Source organism: Corvus brachyrhynchos, unplaced genomic scaffold (assembly GCF_000691975.1).
Source record: "Corvus brachyrhynchos isolate BGI_N302 unplaced genomic scaffold, ASM69197v1 scaffold17, whole genome shotgun sequence".
NCBI lineage: Eukaryota > Metazoa > Chordata > Aves > Passeriformes > Corvidae > Corvus > Corvus brachyrhynchos.
Genome location: NW_008240046.1, coordinates 8,106,455 through 8,125,477, shown reverse-complemented (window position 1 = coordinate 8,125,477; position 19,023 = coordinate 8,106,455). Strand labels below are relative to the sequence as shown.

At 41.0% G+C, this 19,023-nt stretch overlaps 1 protein-coding gene across 8 annotated transcripts in view; it reads right to left on the bottom strand.

Moving 5' to 3' along the window:
• Nucleotides 1-19,023, bottom strand: part of KIAA1211 (KIAA1211 ortholog) — a 133,848-nt gene that overhangs the window by 26,688 nt on the left and 88,137 nt on the right. For 4 of the 8 annotated variants that reach the window (XM_017744362.1, XM_017744361.1, XM_017744359.1 and 1 more), the window contains exons 4-5: nt 13,161-13,238; nt 11,164-11,332 (exon numbers count right to left, since the gene is read on the bottom strand). The exons of 1 other annotated variant lie outside the window; for it this stretch is intronic. In XM_017744362.1, the coding sequence (XP_017599851.1) occupies nt 11,164-11,332; nt 13,161-13,238 (247 nt within the window). Of the gene's footprint in view, nt 1-422; nt 520-11,163; nt 11,333-13,160; nt 13,239-19,023 lie in introns of those variants that run through there. 3 more of the 8 variants (XM_017744363.1, XM_017744364.1, XM_008641430.2) reach the window with 2 other exon arrangements.

Sequence of the window (19,023 nt, the reverse complement as noted above, 5' to 3'; positions counted from 1 at the left end):
CTGAACAACTCAGAGTTCCTAAATCTCTCCTTTTAATAACCTGTTGGCAACTCCATAGAACCCATTTATAGTTTCCGAAAACTATCTGGAGGGGAAAAAAAAGAGAGTTTTGATGGAGATCTATCCAACATAACCTTCTACATATGATAAAAGCATTATAAACAAATATCTCAGCAAAAGCAAGGAAGATGATTCTTCCAGAGAGAGGTGTAAGTAAAACAACAAGAAAAGTTAAAGTTTCACATATTTAAGAAGATCAGTATATTATCTTTTCTGCCTTTTAAAATGTGCTAATTGTTCACTAAGTGTTCAAGATATTTCTATTCATACTTTGGAAACAAGTAAGTTGGGAATGTATTTATTACATTTCCATCACCTTTTTCCCTGGGGTATTTTAAGTAAAAACAATAATCTTTTCTTACCAAGGGAGATGTTACATAGGGCTGCATAACGTTGTTGTAAATGATTCGATGATAGACTATTCTTGACTTTTATAGCAGAATTTTTCTTAGAGGTAACCTGAAAATAACAGGATAGAAAGTCCCCCAAACCCTCTCTCTTTCTCTCATTTATATATAAAACACTTTTGCACTTACAAAATAATCCATCCAATTTTTTGGGGAGAACACACACAGTTCTCTGAATCATTTCATCTTCCATACAATCACAGACTAACTGAAAAACTACTTTTCATCCAGATTAATATTTGAGCAACTTGCTTCATTTGAAACAAACCAACAAACAATCAGGCAAAGAGCTGGTCAATATTCTACAACATTTTTAGCCATGGAAAAAGAGGAACATTTAACAGGTGCTATATTCTATGTTAGACTTTTTTTTATAAAACCCACAACTTGATTGCCTCTGGTTAAAGGTAATACACCTTCTTCTAGAAACCTTTCATTAGAGAAATCATAAAAGTAAGTATATTTTTAAACCCTCTTCTAAAAAGGTTTCTATACCGAAGCACCGTGACTCAGCCTGTACACAGAGCTGTGGGAAAATCACATGGCATTGAAATACCTCTACCTTGCTTGGCCAGCCAGGAATCAGCCAGTGAACCACAACTTGAGAAATGTCCCTTATGCAGAGACGAATTCCTAGCAGGCCTGGAAATGAATGGTTTGACATGAAATGGAGTGAAAGCTGGCTTTTCTCATATAATTGTGTAGATCTGAATGGAAAGCTCCATCATTGCATTCAACAAGGTGGGAAGGAAACATGCAAAATCTGACAAACTAGCCCACGGCAACTGCGTTTGCGCTGTTCAGTGTGTGAGCCTGCAGCAGGTGCAGAAGGCAAGGTCAGTGGGAACTGGTTGTTCACTATTTACCTTTGAGCTGAGACATCTGCTGAGGATCCATAGTCCAGGTCATATTGTTCTCCAGAGAGGATCCCTTCTCAAATACTTTTCCAGCAGTGCTGTGGCTCAGATACTTGTGGTTTTGTCTCACAGCTACTCACTGTGCACACAACACTATTCACCCCTTTTGCTGTCCAATGGGTTGGGCTTCTCATACTTTAAATCAGATACCTCATGTATATTTGTGTTGTTTGTTACAACTAATTAGTAGGCAAGGGTTGCAATTCAGGCACCAAAGAGTTCAGTGACTTGTTTGGAAGTTGTTCTTGACCTTACTAATGAGTTCTTTAAAATTGAAGTTGGGAGCAGCCAATATACAGCATTGAAACTGAACAAAATTTGCCAGCAGTTCAAACCCCAAAACTGCAGTTGACCAATAGCAGGAATACTCTGACTGTAGGAATTGCCTGAAATCTGAATCTCTGAAATGGAAGAAAAGAGCAACTGCTGAGGTCAGTTCTGGTGGATTGCATAGGACATGGCTGTGAGTGAAAATCTTCCCCACTCTGCTGCAGAGTTGAGGAGACTTTTAGGGATCTAGTCTCTCCTCCTGCCTGCAAACTTGCTAAAATTTCATTTAAAGCTTCCCTTGGGAACACCAGGTCACATGAAGCCGCTTGGGAGCTCTATGTGACCTGCAGCCATAAGTACATCATCACTGAAAATCCAAACCAGTCTTTGACAAGTGCCCACAATGGTACCAGTGGCAGGTCAGGACCATGCTAAGCAATTACAGCATGCCCAGCATTCTCCCAGCTGCTCTATCTGTCTCTCTCTCTCCCCTCATGACAAGGCACCACACATTTTTGTTTCATAGAGCTGAGGACAAGCATATCTGAAAGGTTTTGTCCATTTTTGTTTTCTTATTGACTTGATAATAAAACGAACATACTCCAAATCGTCAGAACACATGAAACAGTCACAAGAAACCCCACAGTGAATTAATGGCAGACTACTCTCTACTCTACCCCTTCAAAATGCTCTGCAGATACACTGAATATTTCAGAAGTGGGTGAATGAGCAATTCTGCTAGCCACATGTCCAACAACTGGTAAAAATAGTTTAAGAATTTTGTTTAAATGTCTATGTAGGCTAAAGAACATCGGAAAAAAGATATTCACACATGGTAGTAACCTAGTTTCTTTTATAGGCAAGTTTAAATAGCAGTTAAGGTGATTTCCAAGGTACTTGTACTCTCTGAAAGGTCTCTTATTTTACTCCCTTGGAGCCCACAATCCTTTCATATTTTCCCAGTTGTGAATTTGACAGATTATATCACAAAGGTCCTTTTTCCACCTCTTTTTTTCACTTTGCTCATGTTCTACTTTTGGAAAGAATGAATTTCTTTTAAGTCATAATACAGTATGAATAATTGAGTTTCCTTTGCTGCTACCCATCCCTGAAGTTTTTCTCAGAAGTCTTTATACAATAACATCCTCACAATCCACATTTACAGACTGTTCTCCCTTTGATTAAAAGGCATGTCAATATCAGGAGTGGATTTCAATAAATTCGCAGTATGACAGAGATATGGGCTACAGTCATAGCCATGGCTAAAGGTATTAGAGTTTCAAATTGCCATATCACTTCCAAGAGATGTGGGAAAACAGGGGCATCAGTTTATGAGCACTTCTGTTGATAATTCCAGTGATGACACTTCAGAGGCTGTTTGTGCTGAAAATAATTGAATCATCATCTGACTCACTTTCAGAAACCTGACTAAATTACATTAATTATGGATGTGCTATATCAAAATACAAAGCACTTTAAAATACAAAATCCTTAACGATGTTCTCTCTGAAGGTTTGTTGCAACCCAAGTATCATGTTCCAGTTTCAATTGCAATACACAAATTTTCAGAACTAATTTTTTCGTACTGAGAGCAAAGTAAAATTTCATTTGCTCTTAAGAGTTTTCTTTGCCCCACTTGCGTCCCTCTCCAGATTCCTGAGATAGATTGGAATACTTGGTTTCTCAGTGAAACTAAGAACATCCTTTTCACCTTCTTTTATTAGGATGAAATTTTCAAGAACTACTACATTTTTGAGAATGTATGAGGGGCTCTGTGGTGCATGCAGAATTTGCACAAAAAGAGTGCACCAGGATTTGTCTTTCTCTTGAGGGTACCCCAGGAGCATAAAAGTATAGCAGAGCCAATCATCCCACAGGATTTTTACAAATAATGAAACCAGCAGGGTCAAGTGGGTGGGAAATAGAGTGAGAATATGAGGACCACACCACATCTTGATCATGGAGATAACTGGATTCCTAGCCCATGTATAACTGTGTTTAGCTGTAAAAAGAGTTGCTTCAAATACACCTCATCCATACCTAGGTTTTTTTGCACAAAATTAATATGCTTCCCAGATTCCTTGTTTAACTCAACGCTGATAAATTTCCCTGAAACAGGAGAACGCCTTCTGCTGTATTTTGGAGTTCTGGAAGAACCCCAAAAAACTGCAGGTAAACCACATTATATAGATACTGGAAGTATCATAGCCTTAACACATATATATGCGACTTTGGCTTGCAAAGCCCCTCTTTCCATCATTCATTCTTGCTGAGGTGTCTGAGTGTGCTGAGAAACTAGGAAATGTGAAACAAATCCCTCACAGTAGGATGGGACCACCCTGAGCTTACAGGAAAAGTCTTACTCCTCTCCCATGAAAAGCAGCAAATAGAGACCCTCTTTGGACCCTCCCTCAATCCACTGCTATGGATCTATTTAGGATGCAATTTTCCATCAGTTCTAGGTACCTCAAGTCAGGACTAGGTGAGGTATCACACTTTCTCTCTGTATCCTCCTCTCCATGTGTTCCCATCACTTCTTTTGTGCCATTGGTCATTGCTCACATGGAACAATTCAGAGAGATGTTCTGGTAACTAGAATAACCAAGCACCAAAAAAAAAAAAAAGTTCCCCCAAAACATCAGAACTCAAAAATCCACACAAATTCCTGATTCGGCTGAGCAAATTCTGACACAAGTTTCCATGCTAGCTGCATAACTAGAGAGCTGTTGGAAAGAGTCAGACACCAGTCAATATTTATTGCTGTGGGACTGCACCCTTAACTATATCAGAGCATGTGCAGGAACCATTTTGCACAGAATACAAGGTTATTGTATTGACACTGGTGGCTACAATGTTTTTAGACCCCATTTTTCTCCAGAGCAATTTCTCCTCTTAAAGGCAAATGTGTGATCCTTAAAAGAAGGGAAGCTTTTCCAGCAAGGAGCACTGAGACCTTGGCTCTTATATAATCCCATGTTGGTGCATTACTGAAGTACAGAAATCTCACACCACCAGTTGCTTCTTCGGTGTGTCATAAATATTCCTCCCACTCTGATATTAAAGAGTTAGAAATAGAAACTGGAAAATAAAGGGAAAGAATGAGTTGTTCTGTTCTTTTATGTTTGTAGAGACCGACTCCAAAAAACCCAGAGTCCCATGACTTTCACTCTTTTAGATTTCCATTAGAAACCAATTCTGTAATTGTTAAAGATCAAAGTCAACTTTTTAACATAAAGCCATTTTTAAACAATAAAAAAATAAAAAAGCATGCAAAGCAAGAATGAATTTGGTTTAGCCAGGTTTGACCCTTCATATAATCTCTTCAAAGGAAACTGAGAGCCACTTCCCAGAATAGGGCCTGAGGGAAATGACAAGTGCAGTGATAGGTTGCCTCTACTTAATGTTTTGTTTTAAAAAAGAAATCTGATTCAATGTTTTGCATCTCCCATGAATGTCTCCAGGGCAGCTAGAGATGAAAAACATAAATTGCATTTTCTAGTCATTCCAGAGATGCATTAATACTGTAATAGAGAAAAAATGGATTGTTGTTCTGAGCTATATTTTCAGTGTCCTCTTTTTATCTGCTGGAAGAGAGTTTTGGTTCTAACTCACGCCTGGATGGGGAATATTGTATGCTGCAACATAATTCTGAGTTACAGCTGTGCTTAGACAGCACATGGCTTCATTGAATTAACAAACCCATAAACATGGGCCTCACAATCTGAACAGACAAAAGAGAGACATTATTAACAGGGAATTAGTTTCGTAAAGTAAATTTAGGGATTATTTCTGCATTCATTCTTAATATATATTCATATCACCTTCAGGAACAGTTGAATTTCAGGGCACTAACTCTGGGAAAACTGCACAGTCCCCTTGTTATGACCCACCTGAGTCCCACTGATGCCAGTGATCAGTTGTGCAGCCTCACTGACAGCAGCCCTGCTCTTTTCAAAGATATCACACAACATTATCTTATACAAAGCTCCAGTCTGGTGTCATCAGGGGACCTGGAACCTACAAGCTTACCATAATTTTATTTTTCTTAGAAGTAGAGATCAAGGCTAACTTTAAGTAGCTGATGCATCATGCTAATAATCTAACGAAAATTATTGTCATTAGGGGCATAAAAATTAACCATGGGAAGTATCAAGGCCCTGAGTGCACTAATAAGCTCTAATGTCCCCAACCAGCCTCATCTGGAGCCTCCACCCACACACATGGGTTCAGGAGCTCTATTTAAGGTCACACTTGAGGCTTTGGTCCCTGCCTGAGCCATGCTGGAGAAGTGCTGGTCTCCAGCTCAGACACATCTGTGCCTGGCCATGAAGACCTTTGATCCAGACCTCAGTTTGTAGACCATTTTCCAGGCTTGCTCTTGGCCCTGCCTTCTCAGCTATGGACCTGCAGCATGATCATGGATCCCCTCCTGCTGTGGGGTCCCCTTGGTGTCCTGCTTGCCTTCCCTAAGGGAGCGGCCCTGCCCTTGCTGCTGTCTGACAAGAAGGTAATCAGGTGAGACTACATAGTTCTCAACACATGAATTTTATGTAATCATTCACTAAGGTGCCTAATCTCAGAAAGTCTCAGCATTCACAGTAAAGAAAAGCATCACCCTGGTTTCCAGTAATTCTGCAAGTGAATCCTAATGCAGCTTGAGGATGTGGATAATTCACCAGTTAGCACAAAAATATGCAGACTAGTGAAAGGAACAGGGCTCTAAATGGTCCAACTTTCACATTTGACCTGACAGTCCACCACATGTGACACTAATCTGCCAAACAGCAGCATATGTTTATGCAAAAATTGCTCTGAAATTTGGCAATATGTACAGAAAAGGAAGTGAAAATTCTACATTAGCCTTGGCAGGAAAAAGTGTTATATAGAAACTGCATTTAGTTGATAAGGAAGGAAAGGAAGAGGAAATAAGAAAGTACATTATACTACAGGTGACAACTCTGTTTTGTTCAGGAGCCCAGCCCTAGACCTCACCAGCTGCTGAAAATTACAATTGTCATACAGAATCTGGAAATGAAGGAAATTAAGTACATCATGATTAGGAGGGGGAGCGCAACAAAAACATCCAAAAGGGAGGAAAAGGAGAGGACAAGTGGGCAGTAAAACAGCCAAACCTTCCATGGAGAATACAGCAAGACAGCCTATGTGGTAGAAGTGAAGACCAGAGTGAAAACTCTTCTGGGATTACTGAGCTGAAAATGGAGCTGGTCATAGTCAGGGCTGAGGACAAAAGACAAGTTAAAAAGTAGAAACAGAGTAGCACCTGATATAAAATGTCAGTTCTGGCAGAGACACACTCTACTGAAGAACTCTTAGGTTCATATACGAATTACAGGCATCTTAGCACTCAAGTAGCAGCTGGAAAAACAAAAGGCAAGCTAAAGGCATTTACTGCAAATTTCTACTAAGTGATAAAATTGGAGCAAGTAGAAAAAAGTCCTAGACCACACACCTGAGAAGAAAGCTTCTGGAGCACAAAGACTTCAGCAAGCTCATAATAGAAGGGAGGAAGGCAAGAGCTGACGTGTCAAGAAAAGCTAAGGTCAACAGAAATACTGAGTGTGATGTTAGCCTTATGTTCAAGACACCAGGAACCACTTCAGGAAGGCTTCCCCCCACTCCTGTGCTCTGGCCATGTGCTACTGAGTACACATCAGAAATGGCCACTCAGAGCGTGGCTTTGGCTCCTATTTCTGTGCTACTCAGCTGCAATATAAATTACAAAAATGGGGAAACAACTTTAATTTTGCCAAAACCTGTAGTAAAATTTATTAAAAAAACCCATGCAAACAGAAAACTGCAGCCATAACCTTTTCTGTCCTGGAACATCCTTGGTTCCCACAACACACCTCATAACCCAGAAATAAGAAACTTTTTACAGGTGTATCCATGTCAGCTGACACAAGTAAGGAAAATCCAAGCTTGCTTTTTTTCTAAAATGAAATTTCTTACAAAGTCCACATGTTGCTTTGCTCTGGATGGGCTTGAAGAGATACTAGCTTAAGTCAGAGTTCTGATAGGATGAAGTCTTCAGGAGAAGGTGGACACCAAGAACCACAGCAACAAGGCACTTGCACTGGAGTCACAAAGGCACCCAAAGTGAGGCACTTAGAAAGGAAATTAGGAGACTGACAAATGCCAATTGCAGAAATACAGCTAATAAGCAGAAAGAAAAATACCCAGTGTATGAAAACTGGATGTGACAGAGAGAAAGTCTCTTGGGAGCTCTTTGAAACTCCAAGTGGGCAGATAGATCACTTTTTACCATTTGTCTAGATTGCTTCACACAGAACTGCCCAATGCTGCAAGTAAAGGGATCCCATTTTGTGGAGAGGCACTGTCAAGCCACTGAAGTTTGCTCAGAGAGCCTTTCCTGGAAGATCAATGCTGTCACACTTGAATCCTGAACACCTGACAGGTCTAATTCCAGGTCCTTTGAAATACTGCATTCAGCCTAAGGAAAGGGACTCTACTGTACCCCCAATAAGGGAAAATTCATTCCCCACTGTGTCTGCACATCAAGCCAGAATGATGAACTTTTGTAGGGCACTGCACAGGTACCCTTTCAGGTATGTCCTCACAATACTTGCTCAGAAGTTGAGTATTTGTCAACTGTGACAAAAAACACAAATATAAAATCTTTTAAAGTGTCTAATCATGGCCTCAGAAAAGAAGCTTCTGGAGACTTCAGTGAAGTTCCACAAAGTTGTGGAGCTTTCTTGTAGTTGGTACTTCTATCTCCCAGCCCTTATGGTTACCACAGAAAGTTAATTAATACAGTTTTAACTTTGTAAACTCAGGAAGGGGAATATAAAAATGGGAAAAGGAATTCCAGTCTTTCACAAGGCAGAGCAAGAGAAACTGCAGCAAGAAACCTCCCACCTCGGTATTGCAAAACAACATAGATGAATAAAGAGGTTGAAGTGTGCATACATCAGGATACCAAGCAAGTTATTTGCATCTGATGAATCCAGGATGTAAGAAAGGATGGACAGGCAGATCTCTCAAGCTGCTTCCAACTCAGCTAGTCAATCTACACCATATGTAGATTACCTAAATTGCTCTGGGCATGTCTGCATCACCCAGTCAGCACAGTCTCCATTAGAGATTCAGGTGTTAGCTATAAGCAGGCTTGTAAGCCAATACAGTACTCAGTGAAATACTAGCTTAGGTCTTGGAAGCAATACAGATGTCTTCTTTAGCCTACACTCATTCATTTGCTTGTCTCCACCTTCCTGAAGCAGCTTCCTCCCTTAATATCTTTTCAAAACAACCACCTCCTCTCCCCAAAACAAAGCAAAACATCCACAGGACACATCTGCAGATAACAAATTCATGTACATTGCAGGCTGAGGAAGAAATATAGCTTATTAAAGGAATGGGAACATCCCTGAGCTTTTATTGCAAAATTTGAACTTTCATTAGGCTTTTGTTAATATACAGTTGTACATTCTTAAAGAATTTGAAGCAAATGATTTTACAAAACTCCTCAGGATTTTGCTTATGTAAATATACTACTTGTAATTTGTATTTGCTCTAGTCTATTTTTGTATGAATAGTGGAAGGTATGGCAATGGATTTACTGTTAGACAACTTGTAAACATCTATGTGTATTATTTTAGTTAGACAGCCTATCTCTGCCTTCAATTCAGAAATGTTTGAAATTACAGTAAAGGCAAAAAAATGTAATGGATGGAAGACATGTTGAAAATAGACTGGGGTGGCAAAACTAAGCTCCCAAAACAATCTAATCCACTGCACTGAACATTTGTGATTGTTGTAAAATGAGTAACTTGGCAAACACTACCTGTAAACTGAAAATTATCATCAAATCCCACCTACATTTGCACCATGAAGCCTGACAGGAAAAACAGAGGTTTGACTGAGTATTTCTAGCAGGCTAAGAGCTTTCAGGAATCACATAAAGAAACATTCCACTTGAGATGAGACTTGGAACCCTTCACATTTACTAATGCCCTCTGATTTAAATTGTACAGTCTGATTTTCCCACCAGAGGCTAACATTTAATGCTTTTGTTACTCAGAAAAATGAAGAGGTTTAAAAATGCAAACACTTAACAGTCCCAAACAAGGTCTGCCACACCTTCATGTCACTGTTGAGGCGCAGGACAAGTTCCCATATCACTGTTTGTTTCTGGGTGCAGCACTGCACTTTCAGTTATGCCAAATGGGAAATCCCTGATAGTGGGATGACGCCCTTGAGTTTGCTCACGAGGGAAAAGGCACTAAAAACTCCTAGAGCTGCTTGGCATCGTGCACTCAGGTGACGCATCGCAGCAGTAGTCAGTCACACCTCCAGCTACAGGGTGGCTATGCTCAGTACTGATTTTCTGAAAAAGGTGAGATGACCAAAAGAGGTGTACAATATTACACTACAGAAACCAAAAGGAAACCTAATACTTAAGGAATTTCACAGAATGGAATAAAAAACCAGAAGCTAAAAAAATCTCCCAAATAAATAATTTTTAAAATCACATTTTCATAGGCACCATTAGAAATACTGTTCAGGGTGACGTTTCTGGTACATATCTCATTCTCGAGCAGAGGAATTTGGAATTCTTTTTTACCCTTTCAGATTTTTTGTTACACTTTCAGATACACTCCCCAGTGCAAACAGTTCCTTTTCTTCCAAAACAGCAGGCTTTGATGAGGAGTCAGCTAACCCCTCTGAGATGAGCAGTTGGGAAGTGAAATAAGTATTACTGACTCTGGTAGTTTGTGTATCTGGTCTTGGGGCTTTGTTGCTGTTGGGGTAAGTGGTTTTTTGTTCTGGTTTTGTTTGTTTGTTTGGGCTTGTTTGGTTTGGGGATTTTTTCTGTTCCTAGTTAGAGACTGCTGACTTGTTTACTCTTTACAGTTTCTTACTCCCAGCATCCCCACAGAAAATTCTCACGCTGTCTTTCTGTCATCCTCTGTTGTCACTGGAACATGGTCTGATTTTCAGGTGCCTCTCTCCCCTCTCTTCCTTCCTCTGCTCTACATTCAAATTGGTTGAAAATAAAAGCAGCCTGTTTGTTGACCCCAATTAAAATGCAAAAATTATTTGGGATAGAGTGAAAAAGGACATGTCTGTCCCAACCCAAAGATACCACCTTGCAGGGAAATGCATGCAATAAACTATCTATAACAGCCAGTTCAAGTTTCTCTTTACCCAGTTTTAAAAACAGGGATGCCATTAATACCTCTGCTCAGGTGTTCACCTGTTAAATCACAGAGCTGGATTCGAATTCATTTCTGCTTCCCCCTGGGATTTCTTATTTGCAGAGCAGCACACGTACCCCTTAAGTAGTGAGATTTTGAGGTCTAAAGCAGCAGGTGTCACATTCAGAGGAAAGAGGCACACGCTTCATAACAAGCAATGTACAAATTGCTGCCACTCAGCAGAGGGAGAATTTAAATTTACTGCCATTAGAGGCAGGGGGAACAAGGGCTGTGTGTGCAGGGGCTGGCAGCAGCCGCGGGTGCTCTTACCTCAGCGCGCTGCTCGGCTCGTCATCCGAGCAGAAGGTGCCATTGCAGATGTTGCCGAAGGAGTGGCTGGGCTTCAGTTTGGGTTCCTCGCAGTCTGAGGCGGGCTCTCTTTTCTTCCTCTTGCCGAAGAGCTTCTTGAAAGGCTGGAATTTGCCTGCCTTTTTCTTGTCTGCGGATGACAAGACAGAGCGGCGCGGGGCTGAGGACGCGGCGGGCGGGCGCGCACCGCGGCCGCAGGTTCAAAGGAGGAATGAGGCCAAAGAGCAAGGCTGCGGCCCCGAGCAGCCCGGAGCTCGCGGTGGAAATGCCGGGCTGCAACTTGCTGTGGACGCGTCACATTGACACAGCAAAGGCAAGAGCATTCAAACCTCTGCCCTTGGGCTTAAGGATCTGCATGGAGGTGCCAGTGCAGCCAAACATTTGGATGAACAGAAAAGATTCTTTTGCAAAGCCGGAGCGTAACACTGCAGTGTTTTTAGGTTTTATACCACAGTTTTGACCATTTTACCAAAACACAAACACTGCTTTGGTCACCCCACTTTGGAAGGTGCTGGGTCCTCTGCTTTTAATTGAAAGCAGCTGAATACAGACAGCTGTGTTTTAGTTACATGGCCTCATAACTAGACAAGTCAATTTACAAGTGAACAAAGAGAACAGGATCAATTTTTGTTGGTTTGCTACTGCGTTACTTCAATAAACATCCAGCTTTATATCAGCAAAGTCGATACATTTCCCTGACTTTTTCCCCCAGGTAACTGAGGACAGAATCTGACCAAGCATTTCCTCCTTGAGACACTGAAATTTTCAAAGCTACACCAAAAAACGCACAGCAAAACCACAAAACATACATGAAGACAGGAACAGGAAATAAAAATGTTAACCAGGAAAAAAAGTAACCTTTTTTTCCATCAAAGACTGGAAAAAATAAAGGCAGCTTCAAACTACTATTTCCCCATCTATTAAAAAGAAGTACCATGACCTTCATGTTGACCACTGTCAAGAAAAGGTTAATTTCTCAGGGCTGGGATGAATCAGAGTATACATAAAACATAATTACTGTTAAAGCACTTTATTCCTCTTAGGTTTTACCTTAATTTTGCATTAAATCTACTTAAAACTAGCTAGTTGGGGTTTTGTTTGCTTTTTATAAAACCCCAGCATTTAGCCTCCTATCATAATCTAGTTTGAGAAGCATCATGTTATACTGGTGACAAATATTTTCATGAGCTAATTACATTCCTCTACATGCTTTTCTCACAGGCTGTGTGCACACACACTGCCTCAGCGTGCTCTACTCTTCTGTGGACTGGGACTCAGCAGAAAGAGCCAGTTTGGTTGCAAAGTACATGCAGGCACCTGTAGGAACATTTGACCAGGAAACCTGGAAAATCTTCTGTAGTGCAATAGCATTCTTAAATTCCACCTTAGGTTTTACACCCTACTCTGCTATACCTCAGCAGGGTAAAGCCACATCTGGGTAACACCCCTTTGTAGTCACTGGAGGAATAGCTGCAGGGTTTTCAGAGGGAGAAAATGTGCCCAACCATATTTTGATCTGTCTGCTTCTGGTGGTTAGTGGCTTCCAAACTAGCATAGTGCCAGAGAGCCTGAGTTGAACCCAGCACTCAAACTTACACACAGTTAATCTATCTGTTTCTGATGATGGATGAAGTAGAAAATCTACATTGAAATTACAAAGTCAAAGACACAAGAGACAGTAAATCTGCACTTCCTTTATAGATCCATAAGAACCTCACACAAATGTAATTCTTCTCCTTAGGCAGTCAAGATACACAGCATTTGTGCGACATCATTAAAACAACAGGGCATCCGAGTAGCAGCACAAGGATAAATAGCTGAATTATGAACCTCAAATTCAGGCCCAGTATCAGAATTTTCCAGTCCAGAATCACTGACTCACAATAAGCAGATGAGAAAAACAACAACTGGAACAGCAGTTTTACCAGTGTAGAAAAAAATGGGATATGGAAGATTACCTGTCTCCCAGCTCTGCTTTCCAAAAGCTGACCAACTCGCATCTCCAGCCAGACCAATTGCTTGCTGCTCAATTCTGACTTTAGATATATATATAGAACGTATTTATATATAATAGAACATATCCTTATATGAAACCACTAACAGACAGGCAGGCGATCATGCAGAGAAAGAGAGAAATTATTGCTCTTGGACACAGCGCTCTGACGCTTTACGCACTTCAGAAACTGACTGCATAAATCATATGCTAGAGCATACAGGACAGAAAGCATCGGTATCAGACACAAGACTGGGTGAAAGAGCTATTTGTCCACAGTTCCCACCTTGCCTGCTTCCTCAGCTTTCTTCGAAAGGGAAAGCTGCATGACACCAATTTTGCTGGTTAATGTAATTTACTGCATAAATCAATAATACTACAACCTTTTTTAAAAAAGGTTCTCACTGTGTCATTCATCCACATTACTCTTGTCCTCTTCTCTTTTGGAGATCTTCAGATACAACTGTGAATTGCCTCATTGACTCTAAATCTACTGTACTGATTCACCAACTATGAATCTAGTGCTGAACAAACGTAACAGGTCAACACAGCTTTCATTTCATCAAAATGGGTGAAAACCAACACACTTATCTGCAGCCAAGATCTGCTTTCCTCCACATGATTTAACATGTCCCTTAGCTGTTTCTTTGCTCCACACCCATCATCACAGTTGTCACATTACTAAGCATGAATTCTTTAAATCAGGCTTTGTGACTCATTCCAAAGCGAAAGAACACCCTGCCCTGCACAGGCAGCACATGCTGTTCCCCATCCTGCCAGGTTCCTAAGGAGGGAATGTCTGACCGCTAAAACAAAGTCTGTTTATGTAAATTTTTCACAAGATGTTATGGAGGAAGATGTGGGATGATATTACAGGGTAAAATGCTTCCTGTAACAGTAAAACAAGTACAAAAAGTATTCCAAACATCAGCAATGCAGCAGACAATTCTCTGCACAAAAGCCTTTTGAGTCTATAATTCTCAAACACAACTCATCCCTTCTGGCCATCTCTACTGCTGAGAGAAAAAAAATGGGATAGGAAAGGAGGAGAGTTGGGACATTCAATGGTGTCAACTTGCAACAAGGACAATTGCTGGGAGAACCAGGAAACAAGTCAGCTTACATGTGCCATTTTCTTCTCTCCTTAATCATTTTAATGGAATCCTACCCATCCAGCCCCAGCAGACCAGGGGAAATAAGCACTTAAACCTTTTTTCCTGTCTGTGTGACAAGTGTATCTTGTTCAAATCACTGTAAACAGTTAACAGTAAATCAGTTTTGAATCACAGAATAACATAAGGTGTGAAGGCGACAGATAAACAAGGTTGGATACACTAGCTAGGATAACACAGCACATATGGTCGGCGCTCCCTTCTCAGCTACCAGAAGAGTAGCAGAGCAGATGAGAATAATCTTTAACCTGTCATATAATTTGTCATCTGCACAAAGACATGCAGTGCCTAACACAGAACCAGTTAAAGCAGAGAGCATTGGCATCGTGTAGGCAGCACATGGTGCCTCTGCTCCCGATGACAGAGGGGAGCAGCTTCTCCTCTCGCAGTCTCTCTTTTGTGCTCTCCAAGAAAGAAGAAGGTGGGTGCAATGGGTTTTATTGCCAGTAAATCAGGCGCAGCCTTTGGACTCCAGCTGGCAAAGTCTTATCGACATGCCAGCTGAAAATTCCCTGTAAGATAGCTTGCAGTTAAACTGCTCAAATATTACCCAATTCCTTTGGGATTCCTAGGCTGTGACACCTTTCAAAAATGGCACAGAATCCTCAACACAAGCACGGGCCAAACAAAGACCTAACTACCCTGTTATGGAAGGAAGAGATTTAAATTAGTGGAAAGAGAGTGAGCAGTGTATCCCAGTCAACAGGCAGGGGTGAGGCCACTGGATGGGACAGAGGAGATGCCAATGACTCTAGAAATATCTGAAAAACAATTTTCAAGCAAAGCAAACTTAACATGAGAAACAGAAAGACGCATATAATCATAGAAGAGACACCTAAATATTTAACAAGGTGTTGGGTCCTTGCAGCTTTTCCTATTTCCTGCAGTGCTGGGGGCACTCACAGCAGTGTGGGTGAGGAAACCTGAAGGGCAAGTCCTCTGAGCAGAGCTGCCCAAGCATATGCATCAGCTGGTGAGTAGAAAGATGATCATTGAGGAGAAAAATAAATAGAAGCAGGATTCATAGTGTTGATACGAATTTTAAGTTATTGTGACCAAGATTTTTCAAGCATCAGTTTTGAAATGGAATTTCCAAAGATTTCACAGAATTTTTTTGCTCATTGTATGAAATCACTACATGTCTATGACACTTCTCATAGTATGAGATATTGCACAGGAGCTGTCTTCAAAATAAGGTGTTCTTTGTTAGTGAATTTAATGGCTATAAAATATTGTGTAATAAGCTAGATTAATGAGAATATGAATTATTAAATTGAATAGACATTTTGCTAATGAATTTAGGGACTGAAAATCCATATGGATGTAGCATTAGGAACTGCGTGGCAGAGAGAGGACAAGTGGGTTGTTGGGCTGCAGGCACAGTACAGCAGCCGAGGTGGAAAAGGGGACTACAAGATGTTGTTAAGAGGGTAAGTTGACTGACATAATTGCATCTCTACAACAGAAAAAGGCTGATATGATATGCATTGCCAGTATCACTGTTTTAAAACCCACCTTGATTTCAAGCTAATGGTATGCTTATTGATGCTCTTTTTAAAATAACTCAGGATGTATCCACTACAATAAGCACTGCCCTGTTGAGCCCTGGGTTGGCTGTGCATCTGCACAAATTTCTTTGCGTTGCAGGTCCCCACCAAAAAAGCCGCCCTCCTTCCCCCTTGCTCAGTCTGTTCTAACAGGGCATAGAGCTTCTCTGGGCAAACTGGGATTGGCAGTTTCTTCCAGCTTTCCCACCTACTCCGCATCTCAGTACATCCATTTCTGTGGCTCCCCAGAGATGCTCGTTTTTGCTGATAAATTTCCAGCAGTCCCTGGAGAGATGTTTCCACTCCTCCAGGAAAGGGAAATAAATTGTTTGGGAGCAAGGAGAAAAGAGTGGACTTAGCTCTGCTTAACCATATTCCCATGTTTTAAAATGGGTGTGAGCTCCTGTTGGAGAAGATGAAACAGAAAAGCATTGTAACCTACAAGCTCCCATACCTGTAGTGGCTCATCTGATTTCACAGGGAAAATTGGTTTTTGGACATTATCTGCTTTCATGACCTGCCCTCAATCCATTGCCTTCTCTTCCATAGGTAGCTGGAGTTGATAGATGGACACAGTCCAGATATACAAAGCAGGCACAAACACCAAAGAATCCAAGGAAACACTTAAGAGAATACACAGGGAATAAAGATTGGCATGGAAAAAAAGACTGATGCTCAGATTCAATAATGTAACTTCCCAGAAATTACATTTCCAGGGTTCAACTCTGTGAGGCATTTAGTGATAGCATATAACAGCCATAAAGCTGACAGTATGCAGTAGTCCCATGCTGACAGAGATAGTATCAGCTGACATAACATCAATACCTAAGAAACATTAAATGAAAACAAGATTGAGAGGTATCGAAGGTGTCAAATTGGTGTAGCCATAATGGTCTAATGAACCACCCAGGCACAGCAAAGGAAACATAGTGGGCCATTGCTTGCCTGTTTTTCCAAGAGTATCAAGTAATCCTACAAGAGATACTATTTCTTGCAAACCTTGTCCCAGAGAGGATGAGGTATTCTTGGATTACCTGATATAAACTAGTAATACTACCTAAAGTATCCATAACACAGCAAGAAGGAATCTTACTTTCCAGAAACATCTATTTTCCCTTGCCACCTGCAGAAGCAAAAACATTTCCACAAACAACAGCCCATTTTGTGATTTTTCTTCCTCCCAAAGACTGTATCTTCCACAGAAACCATATGTAGCTGAGACAGTCAGCTGTTAGGAGACATGAATTAATCATCATAGTAGAGTCTATTAATGTTCAAACACCATATAATATTCTTTATCATCCAGAGCAAGGAAAGAGCTGTTTCAACACTTCTCTTGATATGACAAGGAAATACTCTCTTGAAGGCAAAAGGACTTAACCTCCACTGCATGGGGTTTGGCACAGTGGTCTTTACAAGCAACAAAGAAATATGAATGGAGAGGAGGAGTAAAGAAAATTTTAAAAATGTTTAGATAACATTAAGCAGAAGAACTAGAGCTATGTAAATATCCACTTCTTCAGTCTTATTTACTATGGCAAAAGTCTCACTTTCCTTCATTTCTGAGCTCCTGTTTCCTTCTTTTCCCCATCTTTTAATTATAGTCTTCCCAGCCAGTCTTTGTATTTCTGTGCCATCTATTTTCATCAAGCATCACAATGAGTGGTCCTAGAGGTCAGAAAGCCTCATTCACCCAATCCTTTGTTTTAATACCGACATTCTGGCTTCTTAATCCACCCCACTGCTATCGCTGGGCAGCACCTTTGGGACAGAGAAGACACTGCCCTCCAAAAAACACAACCAAACTTGGAGCAGTTTGGTCACTTCAGGAATGTGTGAGGTCGTCTGGGGATAGCAGAGACTCCCAGTGGGAAGTATGAGAAAATCAGTATAAACTTCAGGAGCAAACCCTACTGCAGTGAAGGAGTTTCCTTCTTCCATGGGAAAGCCCCAGTTACAGGCTACACAGGGAGTAGCCAGGAGGTGTAAAAAGAACTGGGATGCACATCCTGGGGACAGTAAGAATGAGTGGTGGAGTTCATACATATGAGCACATTTGAGAAAGGGTTAAGTAAATGCAATATATGTTATCGAGGTGCTGGGCTGCATTGCAGAACATACCCGATAAGATAAAACCTGCTTATTATAGCTCTGGGTGATGCATGTGAGACTTTTAGAAAGAAAGAGACCGCAACAGCTTCTGATTCACCAACAAAATATTATGTAACAGAAGGGAGAAAGCTTTGTTTTGCTAGGGCAAGACTTATTAACTCAAGCTATTAATGATGGGAGACCCTTTTGGTGTGCTGGGTTTTATCTGAGGTTTCCAGAGCTGCATTAAACACTTGATGTCAATGCAATAAGGAGATGTTCAAACCATTATTTCCTTCTCAGAGAAAAAAATTGTAAAACATGGGAGTCCCTCAGCAGGTTAATTTCTTCCATGGGAAAATTCCTGATTGAAAGCATTTAAAACCTGAAGTCTTGGCCACAGTGCATGTGAAAAGATAAACCTCCCCAAGGCAAAACTATTTCCCTGAGGCCCCATGGCAGAGCAGTCCAAAGTCCAAGGACCATGTGTGCTGGACAAACAGCTCCCACTGCCCCTCCCCAGCTGCCAGAGGTCATTTAGACCTCCTCAAGGCTGGCACAGGCTGCTGACAGACCAGGATCCTACACTCAAATCGCAATTTCTAAGATCATTCTTGCAAGGGGTTGTGTTACATGAACAGTTCTTCACACCCCTCCAGCTCTAGAATAAGTCCTATATTACACTGGTGTACGTTTTTAGATCCATACCACTTCCAGTTTTTCACTGGTGAGAGAAGGAGCATTTCATCCTCACAGAAACTACTGCCTTACCATTAAAAGTGTTAATTTTAATGAAGAGAGCATGAAACTCATAGACCAAACCTCTTCAGTGACAAGGCAGAAGTGCTGCCAGCATGCTGCTGAGTTCTACTGATACGAAACAGTCAAGAAGTATCCCAGCCTCAGAGGACAGTCAGAGTGCTATGCCAGAAAGTCTGGATGGCTGGAGGACTGGGATAACAGAAATGAGCTGAAGTATTATGTACCTACTCATTCCTTTAGAGCCTGTTGCTGAGAT